The sequence below is a fragment of the Conger conger genome, chromosome 5, assembly GCF_963514075.1.
Source record: "Conger conger chromosome 5, fConCon1.1, whole genome shotgun sequence".
Lineage (NCBI taxonomy): Eukaryota > Metazoa > Chordata > Actinopteri > Anguilliformes > Congridae > Conger > Conger conger.
This window is the reverse complement of record NC_083764.1, coordinates 66,095,767-66,116,549: the sequence shown is the minus strand read 5'-3', so window position 1 is coordinate 66,116,549 and position 20,783 is coordinate 66,095,767. Positions and strand designations below refer to the sequence as shown.

The 20,783-nt window shown below is 44.9% G+C and overlaps 1 protein-coding gene across 1 annotated transcript in view; it reads left to right on the top strand.

Moving 5' to 3' along the window:
• The window catches only part of LOC133128313 (E3 ubiquitin-protein ligase TRIM35-like), a 39,694-nt gene extending 21,504 nt beyond the window's left edge, over positions 1-18,190 (top strand). Inside the window, exons 4-6 of the mRNA XM_061241703.1 lie at positions 14,603-14,625; positions 15,917-16,035; positions 17,237-18,190. Coding sequence (XP_061097687.1) covers positions 14,603-14,625; positions 15,917-16,035; positions 17,237-17,763 — 669 coding nt within the window. The 3' untranslated portion in view covers positions 17,764-18,190. The remainder of the gene's footprint in view (positions 1-14,602; positions 14,626-15,916; positions 16,036-17,236) is intronic.
• The last annotated feature ends 2,593 nt before the right edge of the window (positions 18,191-20,783 follow it).

Here is a 20,783-nt window from a genome sequence, read left to right as displayed (position 1 = left end):
GGTCAGCTGTTTTTCAGACCAAATGTTAGAATGGTGAAGAAATGTGATCTAAGTGACTTTGACGTGGAATTTGGTGTCACACAGGGCGGTTTGAGTATCGCAGAAACTGATGATCTCCTGGGGTCTCTAGAGTTTGCAGAGAATGGTGCGAAAAACACATTGTTAGTGAGAGACGTCAAAGGAGAATGGCCAGACTGGTCAAAGCTGACAGGAAGGTGACAGTAACACCAATAACCACACATTACAACAATGGTATGCAGAAGAGCATCTCTGAACACAGAAAATCTTGTTTATTCCATCCAATGTCAAGAAGCCCAGTGATCAGAGATTTAGCAAAAGAATAGTTGTAAAACAGTCCATACAAAGTTGATAAATGCGGAAAGTAGATCAAAAAACATAATTGCAAACAAATCAAAGGGGCTAGGCAAACTCGGAAAAACAGGCAAATGATTGTCTCAAGAATCTCTAATGAACAGGCTTACAAGTAACCGGCTCTGAGTACGTAGATCAACGTTATGACAAGGAATACAACTGAGACCAGGGTTTAAATTACACAGAGGGATGATACAAACTAGGTGGGACAAGGGAGTGAAGATGATCTAACAAATGAACACTAGGTGGGTAACAAGAGCGGCTCATTAATACAATGACAAGGGAGGAACGAAAATGCGGACTGGATTCTCAAAGGCATACATGTACAATTCACAAATACAGACGGCTCCGGACTAGGGAGTAGACAATTGCACAGGAACTAGTGATCGGGTAGAGCAGGTGCGAACATTTCGCTGAATCAAGGCAAGCAGTTAGAGATAGAACAGGGAGGCAGAGTTATAGAGCAGTAAAGGTAGAGTTAGTCTGTTCGTTTCATAATTACAAAACTAAAAATAACAACAAAAAAAAAAAATCATTTTTATTTTTATTTATATATATCTTTTTTCAGAATGTGTTATTTATATTCATCATGTTCTTTTTATTTATTATTTTAAATAAATAATTATTTATTTCATTTTTTCCCCATCATTACTTTTATTAATATTGATTACTTTTTTTCCCCTCTTCTCTCCCTTTTTCCATACTATCCATTCAAGGCTCTAATCAACAACCACCCACTTGTCCACCTGTCTGTTTGTCTGTTCATCTTCCTGTCTTCATCCCCGCATATGCCTCCCTCCAGCCCCTACAATTCCTTGCCCTCACGGAGACCTGGATCACACCTGACAACACCACCACTCCCGCTGCCCTCTCATCCTCCTTCTCCTTCTCGCACACTCCCCGGCCTTCCGGCCGTGGCGGTGGTACTGGTCTTTTAATTTCCCCCTCATGGAAATTCTCTCTTCTCCCCCTCTCTGACCTGTCCATATCCACTTTTGAATTCCATTCTGTTGCAGTATCCTACCCTACTACCCTTTTCATTGCAGTTATCTACCGTCCTCCAGGGCCCCTGGGAAACTTCCTTGATGAGCTAGACACCCTTCTCAGCTCCTTCCCTGAGGATGGCACCCCACTGATTCTCCTTGGAGACTTCAACATCCACCTTGAAGCCTCCCAGGCTGCTGCCTTCCTACCGCTACTCCACTCCTTCGGCCTCTCCCTGCAACACTCTCCTCCAACCCACAAGGCGGGCAATGTCCTAAACCTTGTCTTTGTGAGGAACTGCTCATGCTCCGATTTCACGGTTACCCCTCTGCATACATCTGATCACCACTTCATCTCATTCTCCCTCCCTCTTCCTCCCCATCCTCCTCCCCCTCCTCCCACCCACACTTCCTCAGCCCGCCGTAACCTCCACTCCCTCTCACCCTCTTCCTTTGCCAGCACCGTCACCGCCTCACTCCCCCCTCTCGAATCCTTCGAACTCCCCACTAACTCTGCACCTGCCACCCTCCTTTCATCTCTCTCCTCCGCCTTTGACTCTCTCTGTCCCCCTGTCTCAAAGCCACCTCTCACATCCCCTCCCAGTCCTTGGATATCTGACACCCTCCGTACCTGCAGGACCAGCCTCCGCGCAGCAGAGAGGAAGTGGGGGAAATCCAGAGACGCTTCAGACCTCACGACTTACCAGTCTCTCCTGGCGGCGTTCTCTTCCGCTGTCACTGCCGCCAAAGCAAAATACTATCAAACACAAATTCAGAACTTCGCTTTTCTCTATTTTCTCTTCTCTCCTCAACGCACTGCCTCCTCCTCCTCAGTCCTCCTTCACTGCTGATGACTTTTCTGATTTCTTCGATGAGAAGGTCACAGTCATCCGCAGATCCTTTACAACCACCCTCACTGTGCCCTTCCCCCCCTCTAGGCACATCCCTTCCTTTTCCACTTTCTCCCCCCTTACAGACTCTGATGTTTCTCAACTCCTGCTCTGCCACCGCCCTACAACCTGTGCCCTTGACCCTATCCCCTCTTCTCTTCTCCAAACTATCACACCTGACATTCTCCCATTTGTCACCTCCCTTGTCAACTCCTCCCTGTCTTCCGGCTGTTTTCCGGCATCCTCCAAGAGGGCCCACATCACTCCGCTGCTAAAAAAGCCTACTCTGGATCCCTCCATCATCCAGAACTACCGCCCGGTATCTCTTCTTCCTTTCCTATCTAAAACTATAGAACGAGCCGCTTCTACTCAACTTTCTTCTTTCTTTTCGAACAACAACCTGCTAGACCCCCATCAGTCTGGCTTCAGATCGGGCCACTCGACAGAGACTGCGCTCCTCTCCGTCAGTGAGTCACTCCATGCCGCTCGAGCAGCCTCCCTCTCCTCATTCTTTTAGATCTCTCTGCTGCCTTCGACACTGTGGATCACTCCATCCTCCTGTCTGCCCTGTCAGCAACGGGCATCTGTGGCACAGCCCTGGACTGGACTGAGTCCTACCTCTCTGGTCGCTCCTTCCAGGTTGCCTGGGCTGGTTTGGTATCGACACCTCGGCCCCTCGCCACAGGAGTTCCCCAGGGCTCAGTCCTAGGCCCGCTTCTTTTTTCTCTTTACACTCGCTCCCTTGGCCCTGTGATCACTGCACATGGGCTATCCTACCACTGCTACGCGGACGATACCCAACTCTTCGTCTCGTTCCCGCCGTCTGATACGCAGGTTTCAGCCCGTATCTCTGCTTGCCTGAGGGATATCCAGAGCTGGATGGACAACCACCATCTAAAGCTCAACCCAGGCAAGACTGAAATGATATTCATCCCTGCTAAAACCTCTCCCCATCTGGATCTCTCCATTTCCCTCGGGGATACCACACTCACGGCATCACCCAGTGCAAGGAACCTCGGCGTGGTGATGGACAACAGACTGTCCCTCTCCGAGAACATTGTGGCGGTGACCCGGTCATGCAGGTTCTTCCTATACAACATACGGAGAATCCGCCCCTTTCTCACCCCCTACTCGACCCAGCTCCTGATCCAAGCGATGGTTCTGTCCCGCCTGGACTACTGCAATTCCCTCTTGGCTGGCCTCCCAGCGTCTGCCATCAGACCCCTCCAACTCATCCAGAATGCAGCAGCTCGTCTGGTCTTCAACCTTCCCAAATACTCACACATCACCCCCCTGCTTACTTCCCTCCACTGGCTGCCTGTCATGGCTCGCATCAAATTCAAAACATTGGTGCTAGCCTTCCAAGCAGTTAAAGGGTCTTCCCCAGCTTATTTACAAAAAATCATGAGACCCTACACCCCTGCCAGACCTCTTTGTTCAGCCTCCACAGGCCGCTTGGCACCTCCCCCTCTCCGAACCTCCACATCACGCTCACGACTACTGTCTGTTCTGGCTCCACGGTGGTGGAACGAACTCCCCGTTGAGGTCAGAACTGTAGAATCTCTCCCCACCTTCAAACGCAAGCTGAAGACACACCTCTTCAAGCAGCACCTCTCCCCATCCCTCCCTACCTCCCTGTGAACCTTAATTGTTGTCTCTTTGACTTGCTTTGTGTATCGGTATTTTTAGTTGCCTAGGTAAGCAGTGTTTGGATAGTTAACTTTGGTTACTTTTGCTCTGTTTCTTTGTTTCTTTGTTCTCAAAAAAAAAACAAGAAAAAAAAACAAAAAAAAAAAACAAGGCCCTCGTCCTTATCTTTGTTGTACAGGTAGCAGTTGAAATTGTACTTCCCTCTAGGGTCTTTCAGCGAACTTATCCCTGGTTATGGGTATGCACTTTGTTGTACGTCGCTCTGGATAAGAGCGTCTGCCAAATGCCAATAATGTAATGTAATGTAATATGAGTCAGGTATTGTGCTGGTTTTGGTTTTCAGTTAAAAGAAAAAGGTAAGGAAGGTGTTCTGCTCGCTAGTGTTGTATTACCCTTAGTTGCTCCTGGCTCTCCACCAGTCCTCAACCTTACACTTCCTGTTTCATCAGGCTGCCAACTGCAGAAAATGGTGTCTCTATAATCGGGTGTGTCTAACAGGAAGAGGGAACTACAGGTTATCATACTAAGACGAAGCTTATGATATGTTTTCACTGCATATTTTCCAGAAATGAAGGAATCTATAAGCTCATAAACGTAATTAGTTATAGATAACTTATACAGAAACAAAAACAGACTGCAAAACAGAAATTTAAAGACATTTATTATTTTTACCTGCAGCTTGTGTAACAGCAGGAAGTGAAACTAAACTACAGATTTAGCAGAAGCCATTACAGAGCTCAGAACAGACGGAGACAGAATGGCCTCTGGATCGTCTCTCCTGGAAGAGGACCTCTCCTGTCCTGTGTGCTCTGAAATCTTCAGGGATCCTGTTCTCCTGAGATGCAGTCACAGCTTCTGTAGGCCTGTCTGCAGCAGTACTGGGAACACAAGGGATCTCAGCAGTGCCCAGTTTGCAGGAAAAGATTTTCTATGGCTCATCCTCCTCTTAACCGGTCTCTGAGGAATGCCTGTGAGTCCTTCTTAAAGGAGAGAAGTCAGAGAGCTAAAGCAGGATCTGAAGTGCTCTGCAGTCTGCACAGTGAGAAACTCAAACTCTTCTGTATGGAGGATCAAATACCCATCTGCTTTGTCTGTCAAACTTAAAAAAAACATGAAAACCACAAATTTCGACCAGTTCAGGAGGCTGCAGATGAAAATAAGGTAACTGTCTCATAACACAATTTAGATTTAAATAACTTTTATCATTTCATTTTTCATTGGTTGTTAATAGTTTACAAATTTCACTCACATTTATGGTTGATTATAATAATCAGATTTTGAAAAAATTGTGCTTAGTACATTTACATTTTAGTCATTTGGCAGACGCTTTTAATCCAAAGCGACTTACAAGTGCATAGGTTCTACCATAAGTCAAAGCATCACATCCAGAAACTAGCAAAATATACATGAAATGCTGTTCTAAACATAGTTGTCATCCTAAGTGCATTTTTTTTTTTTTTTTTTGGGGGGGGGGGTTAGACAAGGATAGGGATATCAGAAAGGGGGGCGGGGGAAATCAGGAGGGAGGACTAAGGTAGAGTTTGAAAAGGTGGGTTTTGAGTCTGCGTCGAAATAGGGGGAGGGATTCTGCTGTTCTGACAGTGGTAGGCAAGTCATTCCACCACTGAGGAACCAGAACGGAAAACAGGCGTGAACGTGCAGCTCGACCGCCAGGTGCACGTAGAGAGGGAACCGTACGGCGACCAGAGCTGGCAGACCGGAGTGGTCTAGCTGGGGAGTAGGGAGTTATCAGGGATTGTATGTAAGGTGGGGCAGTCCCCTTAGCAGCCTGAAATGCCAACACTAGGGCCTTGAAACTGTCATCTACTGATACCTTGGTAAAGCTTATCAAAAGCTTAACTGAAAACAAAAAATGTCTGTGCCAGAAATAGGCTCAAAGGCTTCATACTGTTTTCTTCCTCCACTCTCTCTCTCGCTCTTTCTCTCTAAAAAAAATAAAAAATAAAAAAACATAATTACAAAACTACCTAAAACTAGTGACTGTTAGTTAGTTAGACAGACAATTAGTGGGTTAATATAATTTAGTACTGTACAAAATCTATGTTAATAGTTTTTAGGAGAGTAAGTGCATCATTCTGACCAGGGGCCTCATTTATAAAACTGTGCTTAGGATTCACGTCAAAAGGTTGCGTAAGCATGAAACCCAGGACGTGCGTACGCAAAAAAAAATTCCGATTTATAAAACAGTGCATACGCACGTCCCACGCCAGTTTTCCTTTATAAATCACAATCAACTCTAAGTGTGGCGCAACTTTGCCAGCTTCATGTCCCGCCCACAGTTGCCTATAAATAGGCAGTGAAACACCCCTAATGAATATGCATTTCACGAAGACGACAATGGCAAACGCTGAAAAGAAGGCCAAGAAAAGGGATTTCAGCCATTTGATTGCCTCTGAAAAGCTACAGGTGTGGGAATTATCCTGATTGATTGTAAATGACGAACAGTTCTGCACAACGAATGTGATGATGACGATGATAATAATAATAATAATAATAATAATACACGTTATTTGTCTAGCACCATTGAAAACACAGTTACAAAATTAAGAGATAAAACTAACAAATTTTTTTAACAATAAACACATTTTAAAACATAATATATGAATATGATAACAATATATGAAACTATGCTCGTATCTGCCCGACTGACGCATTGTAAACGGCATCAGTGCAGCGCAATTTGTCCGACTGTTCATTATTTATGAGAATACATTTAATAACATGAAGTATTGTTTAACAATTCGTCTACATATTTGAGGGATTATTTTACATCTCCGTTTATATTTATCATCCTAAATCATATTTTTTGGGCACTCCAGGTAGCATCAATCAAACAGTTTGTTTATTCGTTGTAAGAGAGGCTTTTATCCGTTTTTGCAAATTAACTCTTCGTATATGATACGTGAGAGGTAATATTTCATTACATTACATTACATTGCATGGCATTTAGCAGACGCTCTTATCCAGAGCGACGTACAACAAAGTGCAAATTAAACACAAGAACAAGTGCAAAGAGGACCTGAGAGGACAGTATAGTTCCGAGTCCTAGTGTAATAGTGAAGCACACAGACAGGGGACTGACTCAGGCTCAAAAAACATTAACACAGACATCACAGGGGAAGACGAATGCAATGAAATATGAATAACTAAACAGAGGACCAGACAAATAATAAATATACACAAATAACAAATCTAACAGACATAACAACAGTGGTATGCAGAAGAGCATCTATGAACACACAACGCATCAAACCTCTAACTGGATAGGCTACAGCAGCAGAAGTCTAAGAAACAAGTCTAATAAATACCTAATAAAGTGCTCACTGAGTGTACGTATGTGGCCTTACAGGGCAGGTCACTGTGTCATAAAGAGACTAAACACCACATTAAACTTGGAACTATTTCATTTACACATTCTTGGAAATTCTGACCCTTAGACAGAAAGTTTGTGGTAATTTTCTGTAGTCATTCCTGATTATCTGTCCTGTATTGGAGGCAATGCACAGATATGTACAGTGGTGTGAAAAAGTGTTTGCCCCCCCCCCTTTTTTTTTTTTTGCATGTTTGTCACACTTAAATGTTTCAGATCATCAAACAAATTTAAATATTAGTCAAAGACAACACAAGTAAACACAAAATGCAGTTTTGAAATGAAGGTTTTTATTATTAAGGGAGAAAAAAAATCCAAACCTACATGGCCCTGTGTGAAAAAGTGATTGCCCCCTAAACCTGGAGGAATTTTGGCCCACTCATCTTTGCAGAATTGTTGTAATTCAGCCACATTGGAGGGTTTTCGAGCATGAACCGCCTTTTTAAGGTCATGCCACAGCATCTCAATAGGATTCAGGTCAGGACTTTGACTAGGCCACTCCAAAGTCTTCATTTTGTTTTTCTTCAGCCATTCAGAGGTGGACTTGCTGGTGTGTTTTGGATCATTGTCCTGATGCAGGATGCATCTGTTCGTTTCAGGTCACGAACAGATGGCCGGGCATTCTCCTTCAGGATTTTTTGGTAGACAGCAGAATTCATGGTTCCATTTATCACAGCAAGTCTTCCAGGTCCTGAAGCAGCAAAACAGCTCCAGACCATCACACTACCACCACCATAGTTTACTGTTGGTATGATGGTCTTTATCTGAAATGTGGTGTTACTTTTACGCCAGATGTAATGGGACACACACCTTCCAAAAAGTTCAACTTTTGTCTCGTCAGACCACAGAGTATTTTCCCAAAAGTCTTGGGGAACATCAAGATGTTTTCTGGCAAAATTGAGACGAGCCTTAATGTTCTTTTTGCTCAGCAGTGGTTTTTGTCTTGGAACTCTGCCATGCAGGCCATTTTTGCCCAGTCTCTTTCTTATGGTGGAGTCATGAACACTGACCTTAACTGAGGCAAGTGAGGCCTGCAGTTCTTTGGATGTTGTTGTGGGGTCTTTTGTGACCTCTTGGATGAGTTGTCGCTGCGCTCTTGGGGTAATTTTGGTCGGTCGGCCACTCCTGGGAAGGTTCACCACTGCTCCATGTTTTTGCCATTTGTGGATAATGGCTCTCACTGTGGTTCGCTGGAGTCCCAAAGCTTTAGAAATGGCTTTATAACCTTTTCCAGACTGATAGATCTCAATTACTTTCTTTCTCATTTGTTCCTGAATTTCTTTAGATCTCGGCATGATGTCTAGCTTTTGAGGATCATTTGATCTACTTCACTTTGTCAGGCAGGTCCTATTTAAGTGATTTCTTGATTGAGAACAGGTGTGGCAGTAATCAGGCCTGGGTGTGGCTAGAGAAATTGAACTCAGGTTTGATAAACCACAGTTGAGTTATGTTTTAACAGGGGGGGGCAATCACTTTTTCACACAGGGCCATGTAGGTTTGGATTTTTTTTCTCCCTTAATAATAAAAACCTTCATTTAAAAACTGCATTTTGTGTTTACTTGTGTTGTCTTTGACTAATATTTAAATTTGTTTGATGATCTGAAACATTTAAGTGTGACAAACATGCAAAAAAAAAAGAAATCAGGAAACACTTTTTCACACCACTGTATATCTCACTTAACACATGGTTTCTACACAAACTGACTGGAGTCTCCATTCTGGCTCCCCTCTGTCTGAGCAGGGGCTCTTGTGCTGTCTGTGTAGTGAAGCTTACTGTCGGTCTGTTTCCTCAGTAAAGTGTGGACTCTGTCATTTCTTTCCAGGGGAAACTCAGGACTGCACTGGCTCCACTGCAGAAAAAGCTAAGAGCCTTTAATGCAGTGAAACTAATCTGTGATCAAACAGCAGAGCACATCAAGGTATTGTATTGAGGCCTTTAAATCACAGTGTTGAAAATGCAGCACTGGATTGTGCTGAAATGATGGTGAATAATGTTTATTCCAGAGCCAGGCCCAGCGCACAGAGAGACAGATAAAGATGGAGTTTGAGAAACTTCAGCAGTTCCTAAAAGATGAAGAGGCAGCCAGGATCACTGCACTGAGGGAGGAAGAGGAGCAGAAGAGTCAGATGATGAAGGAGAAGATTGAGAAGATGACAGAAGATATCATCCCTTTCAGAACAGATCAGAGCCATAGAACAGGAGCTGGGAGCTGAAGACATCTCATTCCTGCAGGTATGACCTATTCACTCTGTGTCTGTGGGACTCAATGGAGATCACACACGCAAAGGGCCACAGAGCTAGTCTACCCAGATCAGTAAGATTGCCGGCCTTTTCGACAGAACTGGTACCGGAAATATACAGACTGCTGTTAATGCTCACACGTACATTCATTTATACAATATAATATTCTCTAAGCCACCTTTTCATGTAATTTGCAAATTTCCTTAAATCTCTTCAAAACTTTATCCAGCAGGAGAATTATTGTCTTGCAGGGAAAGTGTTTTTGTCCAATTTAGATCAGTGAACATCCACACACTGGTATAACAGTGTTAACCCTTTCATACAACATCCACACACTGGACACATGTATAACCCTTCCATACAACATCCACACACTGGACACATGTATAATAGGGTTAGCCCTTTCATATAACATCCACACACTGGACACATGTATAACCCTTCCATACAACATCCACACACTGGACACATGTATAACCCTTCCATACAACATCCACACACTGGACACATGTATAATAGGGTTAGCCCTTTCATATAACATCCACACACTGGACACATGTATAACCCTTCCATACAACATCCACACACTGGACACATGTATAACAGGGTTAGCCCTTTCATACAACATCCACACACTGGACATATGTATAACCCTTCCATACAACATCCACACACTGGACACATGTATAACCATTCCATACAACATCCACACACTGGTATAACAGTGTTAACCCTTTCATACAACATCCACACACTGGACATATGTATAACAGGGTTAGCCCTTTCATGCATGGTGTCCACTACAGTGGACAGATATTTAGAAGCCATTTGTCATAATTTAGTTTGTGTTTATGTAACAGGTGAGAAATTTCCTGAGTCCGAGGTGGGATTTGAACCCCGGCCTTCTCACTTGTCCAAATTATTTGTTGAACGAACGCGTTACCAGTCAGCTAAAGACGAACTCGCCTCTAGCCAAGGGCAACAACGTTCTTTTGAATTTGAGGGTTACGTCATCGGGGAATGTTGTCGCGATAACCTGCTACCAGCCTTTGCTTTCACTGCACCATCCGTGCTTACTAGCGAACTAGCTGAGCTAGCCATGCTACACTTACATGCCCAAACCACCAGTGGTTGCACCCTCTCGAGTCTTAATAAAATGTGATGTGATGTGATGATTCCTGTCCTTATGTATCATTGTCTGTTTGAGCTATGACATCATATGTTCAAAATGGCCCAGGAGGGGTGTCTCGGTGGCGCAGCCTGTAGAGCACTGACCGCATGCTCATTGCGAGCCGCGACGTCGAGGGTTCGAATCCGACCGTCCGACATTTGTCGCATGTCTTCCCCTCTCTCTCGCTCCCATTCTTCCTGTCTCTCTATACTATATACTGTCCAATAAAGCTGAAAAAGGCCTAAAAAATATCTTTAAAAAAAAGAAAATGGCCCAGGAAAGTGGAGAAACACCATGAATCTGAGCTAAATCAGGCGGCCTGTAGCGTAGTGGTTAAGGTACATGCCTGGGTCACGTGAGGTCAGTGGTTCGATCCCCAGTGTAACCACGATAAGATCAGCACAGCCATTGAGCCCTTGAGCAAGGCCCTTAACCCTGCATTGCACCAGGTGAGGATTATCTCCTGCTTAGTCTAATCAACGGCACTTCGCTCTGGATAAGAGCATCTGCCAAATGCCTGTCATGCCAATTTATCTCTTCTAAGATATGCAGATAGGTAAAAAAAGGTTCTCAATTAAATAAGGTTGTCTTTTCCTGTGACTGAAAAAGCATCTGTCTACTGTAGTGGACATCATGTGTTAAAGGGGACATTCTGCATATTGGGCCTATTTGTCCCTGCATCTGTATTTTTCTGGTTTTACTCAAAATAGTGATAATTATTCACTTGGATGTTTTATTTAACCAAACTTGTGCTGTGTTTGTCATTTGACTGGGTTCAACTGTACAGTTATATTGTTCATACATTAATGTGTTATAGGCTTATGTGAGGTGGAGGAGGATGGGGTTTGTGTGTGTGTTTGTGTGTGAGTGATGACGTAGCCTGTGTGTGTGTGTGTGTGTGTGTGTGTGTGTGTGTGTATGTGTTCATGTGTGTGTGTGTGTGTAGGTGTGTATATGTGTATGTGTGTGTGTGTGTGTGTTTGTTTGTGGTTAATACACAGTAACAATGTCTTCCGAAAGTAAGTAAATAAATAAATATTATATTACATTTCATATGGTATTTACAAAGCTAATGCAATTAAGAATGCCATTGTACTGTAAAGGGCCAATATCAACACATTTTTGATAGATTGTATATTTTACGACCTGATTTGGTTTTTATTACATTTATTTAAAGCTAATCCTAAAGCTAATATATATATATATATATATATATAAATATATATATAGATATATATATATATATATTTATGCATGGTGTCCACGATAGTATATGTAACTTATATAAATATATTTCTACACCATTTTACACTTGTTCTATGTCATGTCATATCAAAAGTTATTTAAAGATATTAATGTGGTGTCGAACGCAGTGTTCATGGAGTTTCCGCTACAGTGATAATTCTGGGGTTTTTTTCTTAACACAAGCTTTCTGAAACCATACCTCAAGTTCTCAAAACCATCCATCATCACCCGCTTATCCGGAGTCGGGTCGTGGTGGCAGTAGGCAAAGCCGGGTATTCCAGGCGTCCCTCTCCCCAGCAACGCATTCTAGCTCCTCCTGGGGGATCCCGAGGCGTTCCCTGGCCAGGAGAGATATATAATCTCTCCAGCGGGCTCTGGGTCTCCCTCGGGGTCTCCGCCCAGTTGGACGAGCCCGGAAAACCTCCAAAGGGAGGCGCCCGGGAGGCATCCTGATCAGATGCCCGAACCACCTCTATTGGCTCCTTTCGACCCGAAGGAGCAGCGGCTCTACTCCGAGCTCCCTCCGGATGTCCGAGCTCCTCATCCCCGAGCTCCCAGTCCGGGTCAGCAGTTCTCCTCCCCTGCTGAAAACAGCCTGAGACAAGCCCTGCTTTCCCTTTCTGAGTCGTCGGATGGTTTGTCAGAACTTCCTCAAGGCCAACCGAAAGTCCTTCTCCATAGCCTCCCTGAACTCCTCCCATACCCAGGTTTTTGCTTCAGTGACTGCCGAAGCCGCAGCCCTTCTGGCCACCCGGTACCTGTCTGCTGCTTCAGGGGACCCCCGGGCCAGCCAAGCCCGAAAGACCTCCTTCTTCAGTTTGACAGCCTCCCTCACCGCTGGTGTCCACCAGCGGGTTCTTGGGTTGCCGCCCCGACAGGCACCGATGACCTTCTGGCCACAGCTCCTGCTTGCCGCCTCTGCAATGGAGGCTTTGAACATGGCCCACTCGGACTCCATGTCCCCAGCTTCCCCCGGGATGCGTGAGAAGTTCCTCCGGAGGTGGGAGTTGAAGACCTCACTAACAGGGGCCTCCGCCAGACGTTCCCAGTTCACCCTCACTACACGTTTGGGTTTACCAGGTCTGTCCGGCAGTCTCCCTGGCCACTTGATCCAACTCACCACCAGGTGGTGATCAGTTGACAGCTCTGCTCCTCTCTTCACCTGAGTGTCCAAGACATACGGCCGCAGGTCTGATGATACGACCACAAAGTCGATCATCGATCTTTGGCCTAAGGTGCTGTGGTACCAAGTACACTTATGAGCTACCCTATGCTCGAACATGGTGTTTGTTATCGACAATCCATGACCAGCACAGAAGTCCAATAACAAAACACCGCTTGGGTTCAGATCAAGCAGGCCATTCCTCCCAATCACCCCCCTCCAGGTTTCTCCGTCATTGCCCACGTGAGCGTTGAAGTCGCCCAGCAGAACTATGGAGTCTCTGGGTGGCACCCTTTCCAGGATGCCGCCCAGTGACTCCAAGAAGGCCGGATACTCTGAACTGCCGTTTGGTGCATAAGCACAAATGACAGTCAGAGCTTTCCCTCCAGCGACACGTAGTCGCAGAGAGGCGACCCTCTCGTTCCCTGGGTGGAACTCCAACACAGTGGCACTCAGCCAGTGGCTTGTGGCCACAGAACCTCATCCACATCACAGGTGATGTTCCCCTGACCAGGCAGTGGAAGGTATCTCCTGGCATGAGGTACCCAACCTTGGAGTGCTTCTGTAGGAACACCACCACATACCTCCTCCATTGCCTTTAGAAGGGGCATCTCTGTGTGGATTCTGGTCCTAAACTTTCCATCACCATGCAGAGAAACGTTCTTCCATTAGATGGTGGGAGACAAATGTTGGAAAATCCAGGGTGGGCAAGGAAGCAGTTGTGGACCAGAGCAGCCCGGTGGAAACTAACGTTGTCCCAGATGATAACCCACGTGGGCTGCTCTGGCTCATCTGTGCTGGTGGAGTCATGATGTTGTGGAGGGTGGCCAAAAGGTGATCAGATGGGCAGTATTGTAGGGTCCAGGGTTGGCATGGTGTTGGAGAACTCCTACCCCTCCTCCATCTCTTACTCTGACTCTCACTGCAGCTTTGGCATCTACTGTTCACCAATACAGCAGAGCATATGTATCTGTGGCCCTTTTATTCATGTGTAAGTTGTGATTTACGTATCTGTGGCCCTTTTGTTCATGTGTAAGTTGTGATTTATGTATCTGTGGCCCTTTTATTCATGTGTAAGTTGTGATTTACGTATCTGTGGCCCTTTTATTCATGTGTAAGTTGTGATTTACGTATCTGTGGCCCTTTTATTCATGTGTAAGTTGTGATTTATGTGACGAGTGTCTAAACTGGTGAGGAGGTAATTTGTCAGATGGTCATTTGTTTTTAGCATTTTGAATAGTAGTGCTTTCCATGTGAATACAAGAAATTACATTAATGAGAATTGTGCTGAAAGTAGAGAATTGTGTGTAAAGTTTTGCAAAAAGTGTGATTTAGAATTGTGATCTAAGTGGAAACAGAGAATGTGCTTAATGTTTGCAGAAATGGTTTAGGGATTTGATACATGTATAGTGTAATGTTTTGATTATTGTGTTTCAAGTCCCGGTGTTCATGTATAAAAATGTGAAAAAATCTTTAATTCGCTCTCTTTATTTCAGAGCTACAAGGACACACAAAACAGGTAAACAAACTCTCATCAGATGAAATATCAAAAGTAGTTTATTAGCTCTGTAGTGTTCTATCAGTGAGGTACTGTGGAATGTGTTAGAAATGCCTCTCTCTACCACAGCTTAAATACTCACTATGGAAGAACATTCAAAATATTACAGTACAACCCTTTTTGTGGAATCAGCACTTAGAGGATGTTCATCCAGCTTTTTTACTTCATTGCAAATAAACAAATCACAGATCTGACACAAAACAATTTTTAACATTTTTAACATTTTTAACAGCTGAACATGGTTTGGTGAAACATAGCTCAAATAAATTAAAGGCATTTATTTTCATTAATAGGATATTTTTTTTCTAGATCAAGTAGAGGAAACAATTATGGAATCACTTTGTAATTTGTATTTCTAAAACAAATACCGGCACAAGTCAGAATATGCAAATTAGTCTGCCATTAAAAGGGAGTGTTTGCAGACCTTAACGAGCTGTTGGACTTGGCTAATTGAAGGGGAACATGGCTCCAAGAAGAGAGCTGTCAATTGAAACAATGGAAAGGATTATGAAGCTCCTTCAAGAAGGAAATCCAACACTGAGTGCAGCAGAACATGTGGGTTGTACCCAGTCAGCTGTGTCTAAAATTTGGTGCAAGTATGAACAAAATGGGAAGTTTTATAAAAGGAAAACAGGTAGGCCAAACAGGTAGACCACGGAAGACGTCAAAGCGTCAGGATAGAAAACTCAAACAATATCCTCTGCTTGATCTGGAAAGAAGTATGTCATTAATGAAAATATTTTAATCTAATTTATTTGTTTCATGAAGCCAGAATATTCTGCTGTTAAAGAAAATTAGTTTTGTGTCAGATCTGTGATTTGTTTGTTTGCTATGAAGTAATGAAGCTCAATGAACATGCTCTATTTCCTTGTATTATAAATATCCTCCTGTGAGTCTCTCAGTGGGGTAGGGCTGTGTGAGTGTGTCTCTCTCAGTGGGGCTGTGAGTGTGTGTCTCTCAGTGGGGCTGTGAGTGTGTGTCTCTCAGTGGGGCTGTGAGTGTGTGTCTCTCAGTGGGGCTGTGAGTGTGTGTCTCTCAGTGGGGCTGTGAGTGTGTGTCTCTCAGTGGGGCTGTGAGTGTGTGTCTCTCAGTGGGGCTGTGAGTGTGTGTCTCTCAGTGGGGCTGTGTGGCAGAATGCTGGGAGGGATGGAGCCATTTTCTTACAGAATGAAGATCTGATGTTGCTGCTGATAATCTTCTATGGTAATGAAGCCACGCCCACAGCACAAGTGACTCCTGAATATTATTGCAGAGCCCAGTGCACACTGGGGGATCCAGAGAAGGTCTCAGGACCGCTGATTGATGTGGCCAAGCACCTGGGCAATCTGAAGTACAGAGTGTGGGAGAAGATGCTGGGGACTGTTCAATACAGTGAGTACTGGGGGCAGGGATCTATCTCACTATTTGGGTGTTTATGGTAGTTCCACGGTTCAACCTTCCTTCCAATATTGCATTCCTTACTTCCTGCTTTCTCTCCATTTCATGTTTGTCCATAGCACTAATATACTAATCTCAACTAACTTAGAAATTGTACAGTACTAATTATACTAACACACTAATATGTTTGTCAAACTAACAAACTAACATACACTAGTTTTGGGTATTTGTCATTTATATCACTTAACTAACTTACTAACGCATCTCCAGTTTCAATTCTGTTCTGTAACTCCGCCTCCCTATTCTATCACTGATTACTTGCTTAGTTTCAGCGAAGTATTCGCACCTGTATCTCTGCATCTCCTGATGCTCTGCAAATTGTCCACTCCCTAGTCCAGAGCCGTTTGTATTACATGTGTGTCTTTGTGAATCCAGTCTGCGTTTTCGTTTCCCCCTCGTTATTGTCCTATTACCCTTTCATGTGTCTCACCTGATGTTTATTTGTTAGACCGCCCTCACTCCCATGCCCCGCCTAGTTTGTCTCATTCCCCTGTGTATTTATACCTGTCCTTTTCAGTTGCACGCTGCTAGTTTGTCTTGTCCTGTTTCTGTTCCCGAGCCCTTTATTCCTTCCCCCCAGTTCTAGCCCCCTTGTTCCTGTATCCTTGCCCTTGTTCCTGAATCCTTGCCCTTGTTCCTGAGTCCTTGCCCCTGTTTATTGGATTTCCGGTTTTGACCCCTGCCTGCTTCCCTGGACTCTTCTTTCGTTGTTGTGGATATCTGTACCTCTGCATTGTTGGACTGACCCCCTGGTTTTTGACCTTGGCCTGTTTTGTGACTACGCTCTGTCTGCCCCTTCACCTGCGAGTAAACTTGCCAGTTTCTGCACCCCTGTCTGCTTTTGGTTCCTCTGTTCCCCCCGGCATAACAATAATACAATGTTGCTTTAAGAGTGATACTGTATTTAAGGGGAAGGACAGAAGCACTGACAGGCTTTGCTCCCTCTTATAGGGATTATACAATGTGTGACTTATGAAATATTAATATCCTTTAGTTCTGGTGCTTCTCTCACACATGTATCTGAGGCTATAATGTTGTTGTTGTGAAACCCAGTTTATATCATTAGGAGCCCATTGTGTCTGACGGTTTCCCTTTGTGCAGATCAGTGCTGACGTCTCATTCTCTGTCCCTTCAGCTCCTGTGACTCTGGACCCGAACACAGCACATCCTGAACTCTCACTGTCTGAGCATCTGACCAGTGTGAGCCGCAGTGCTAAAAGAATGCAGGTTCCTGATAATCCAGAGAGATTTGATTATGGGTGGTTGTGTGTGCTGGGCTCTGAGGAATTCAGCTCCGGAAGCCACTGCTGGGATGTAGAAGTGGGGGGTGTGGCCTGGATGGTGGGTGTGGTTAAAGAGTCCATCAGCAGAAAAGGTGACTTCACTCTGAACCCAGAAGGAGGAGTGTGGGGTATAGAGCTGACCAGTGGGCAATACAGAGCCATGACCTCCCCACCTACACCCCTCACTGTGCAGAGGAAACTCCAGCGGGTCAGAGTGCAGCTGGACTGGGACAAGGGGAAGGTGTCATTCTCTGACCCCAGTGACAACACTCCTCTCTACATTTTTAAACACTCCTTCACTGAGAGACTGTTTCCTTTCTTTAGTACTATGGGGACTGTGCGGATCTGTCCACTGAAGGTGTCTGTAAGTGTAAAATAGCAATGTGGGATTGTTGGTAAACATCAGCAGAAGTCAAAGGACTGTTCATTAAACTCAGGTGTATTTCAAATGTCATGAACAAAAACACGTCATAAACAAAATATTGTCTATTAGAAATGTAAATACAAACATTCTATAGTGCTTGAAGAGAAATGTTGTCTTTACGTTTAACCTGTTTTTATGATTGACATGTATATCTGTTGCTTAAGTGAGCATATATGCTGCCTATCCTCCTATATATGTAATCATAATCATATTCTTGAATATTGAGAGCTTGAAGTAACTGCAAGTAGGTGTGCTGAGAAAAAATAGAGTTAGTAGCATGCATGAAAACTAGAGTTCTGAGAAAGAGGCCCTGTTAGGAGACAAACACTTGATCTACTTCTTAAAATATGTATTGGATAATCATATGAGTAAGTCGGCGTAATAAAGTGCTGGGTGAGTATGTATTCACAGGCTGAAGTCTGAATGAGGCTGTGTGGAGCTCAGCTGGGTCTGAATGAGGCTGTGTGGAGGGTATGAGGGTATGAGGGTATGGGGGTATGAGGGTATAAAGAGTTTGTTTGGAGTTCCACAACACCTGATCAAACCTGAACAAAGCCATAGCACTGCCTGGCTCATTCTGCATGCTAAAGCTATAGCACCGCCTGGCTCTTTCTGCATGCTAAAGCCATAGCTCTGCCTGGCTCTTTCTGCATGCTAAAGCCATAGCTCTGCCTGGCTCTTTCTGCATGCTAAAGCCATAGCTCTGCCTGGCTCTTTCTGCATGCTAAAGCCATAGCGCTGCCTGGCTCTTTCTGCATGCTAAAGCCATAGCACTGCCTGGCTCATTCTGCATGCTAAAGCCGTAGCACTGCCTGGCTCATTCTGCATGCTAAAGCCATAGCGCTGCCTGGCTCATTCTGCATGCTAAAGCCATAGCGCTGCCTGGCTCATTCTGCATGCTAAAGCCATAGCGCTGCCTGGCTCATTCTGCATGCTAAAGCCATAGCGCTGCCTGGCTCATTCTGCTGCACTTCCTGTTTTGGAATCCTGCTATTCCTAATTCATATCTTCAAAATGTTTCCCACCACCACCACCACCCCAGTATCCACCGGTGAGCTCTGCCTCTCAGATCCCCATGAGGGGGGTTTGCAGCCACTTCCTGTTTCATCAGGCTCACAACCAGGAGTGATGAGAGGCAGAGCCGACACAAAAGTTTACATTAAACCTGAATAAATAAGGCTTAACCCATCCTGAGGTGAACTACGAGGTCCTGTCGGCCCTGGAGAGCTGCAGGTGATCAAGCTGGCTCTAGAGGAGGGGTGCCATGGGCTGTAGGGGGCGGGACACCCTCTCCTGGTCCTCACGGGTCATAAAACTCTCACGTACGTCCAGAGTGCCGAACACCTTAACGCACTGCTCCGCCCCTTGCCTGGTCGCTCCAGTCTCACATGGCTCTAGACCCTGTAACTGGTCTCCTGCCTTCAGAGTGCAACACGCTCATCAGTTAGTCCATTCTCCTGCCTTCAGAGTGCAACACGCTCATCAGATAGTCCATTCTCCTGCCTTCAGAGTGCAACACACCCATCAGTTAGTCCATTCTCCTGCCTTCAGAGTGCAACACGCTCATCAGTTAGTCCATTCTCCAAGGCAGTACATTTCATCCTACCTGCCGCACTGCTTCTGACACGGCTAAGTTAACGGTATCTCATGTTTTTCACCTCCACGGTCTCCCCACAGACGTTGTGACCGACAGAGGTCCCCAGTTCTCCTCACGGTTTAGGAAAGCGTTCTGTACTCTCACCAGGGCCTTAGTCTGTCCTCTGGGCACCATCCCCAGTCTAACGGGCAAACTGAACGTCTCAACCAAGACCCTGAGACCAGGCTCTGGTGTTGTGTGACCAGTAACCCATCCTCCTGGTGTTGGTGTTTGCCCTGGTGTGAATACGCCCATCCTCCTGGTGTCGGTGTTTGCCCTGGTGTGAATACGCTGATAACACTCTGCTCAGTTCTGCCACGGGTACGTCTCAATTTCCCTGCCAATATGCCACCCGGGCCCCTGACTTTTGCAGTACATTGCAGGCATTTAGCAGATGCTCTTATCAGAGTGGATAAGCAGGCACAAGTGTGATGCAAACCCTAGAGGGAAGGGTAGTTCCCTGTGTCACATAGATAAGAACTTGGACCCTGTTGAGTAATCAGTTCAGAAAAACAAGGACAGGACCATCGCTTAGACCAGGAGCTGGATTAAGTAGGTGGATATAGTTTATTGACCTAATGCTCTCTTGATCCCCGCAGTGTCCTAAACAATAGTTGCCTGTTTAACTCTAATCAGCGCTGTAGATGAGCTATTCTAAAGCACAGCTCTCTCCATTAGCTTCATCAGCGCTGTAGATGAGCTATTCTAAAGCGCGGCTCTCTCCATTAGCTTCATCAGCGCTGTAGATGAGCTATTCTAAAGCGCAGCTCTCTCCATTAGCTTCATCAGCACTGTAGATGAGCTATTCTAAAGCACAGCTCTCTCCATTAGCTTCATCAGTGCTGTAGATGAGCTATTCTAAAGCGCAGCTCTCTCCATTAGCTTCATCAGTGCTGTAGATGAGCTGTTCTAAAGCGCAGCTCTCTCCATTAGCTTCATCAGTGCTGTAGATGAGCTATTCTAAAGCACAGCTCTCTCCATTAGCTTCATCAGTGCTGTAGATGAGCTATTCTAAAGCACAGCTCTCTCCATTAGCTTCATCAGTGCTGTAGATGAGCTATTCTAAAGCGCAGCTCTCTCCATTAGCTTCATCAGCGCTGTAGATGAGCTATTCTAAAGCGCAGCTCTCTCCATTAGCTTCATCAGTGCTGTAGATGAGCTATTCTAAAGCACAGCTCTCTCCATTAGCTTCATCAGTGCTGTAGATGAGCTATTCTAAAGCACAGCTCTCTCCATTAGCTTCATCAGTGCTGTAAATGAGCTATTCTTAAGCACATCTCTTTTCATTAGCTTCATCAGTGACAATATTATGAAGAGGAATGGATTGTGGACTCCAGCT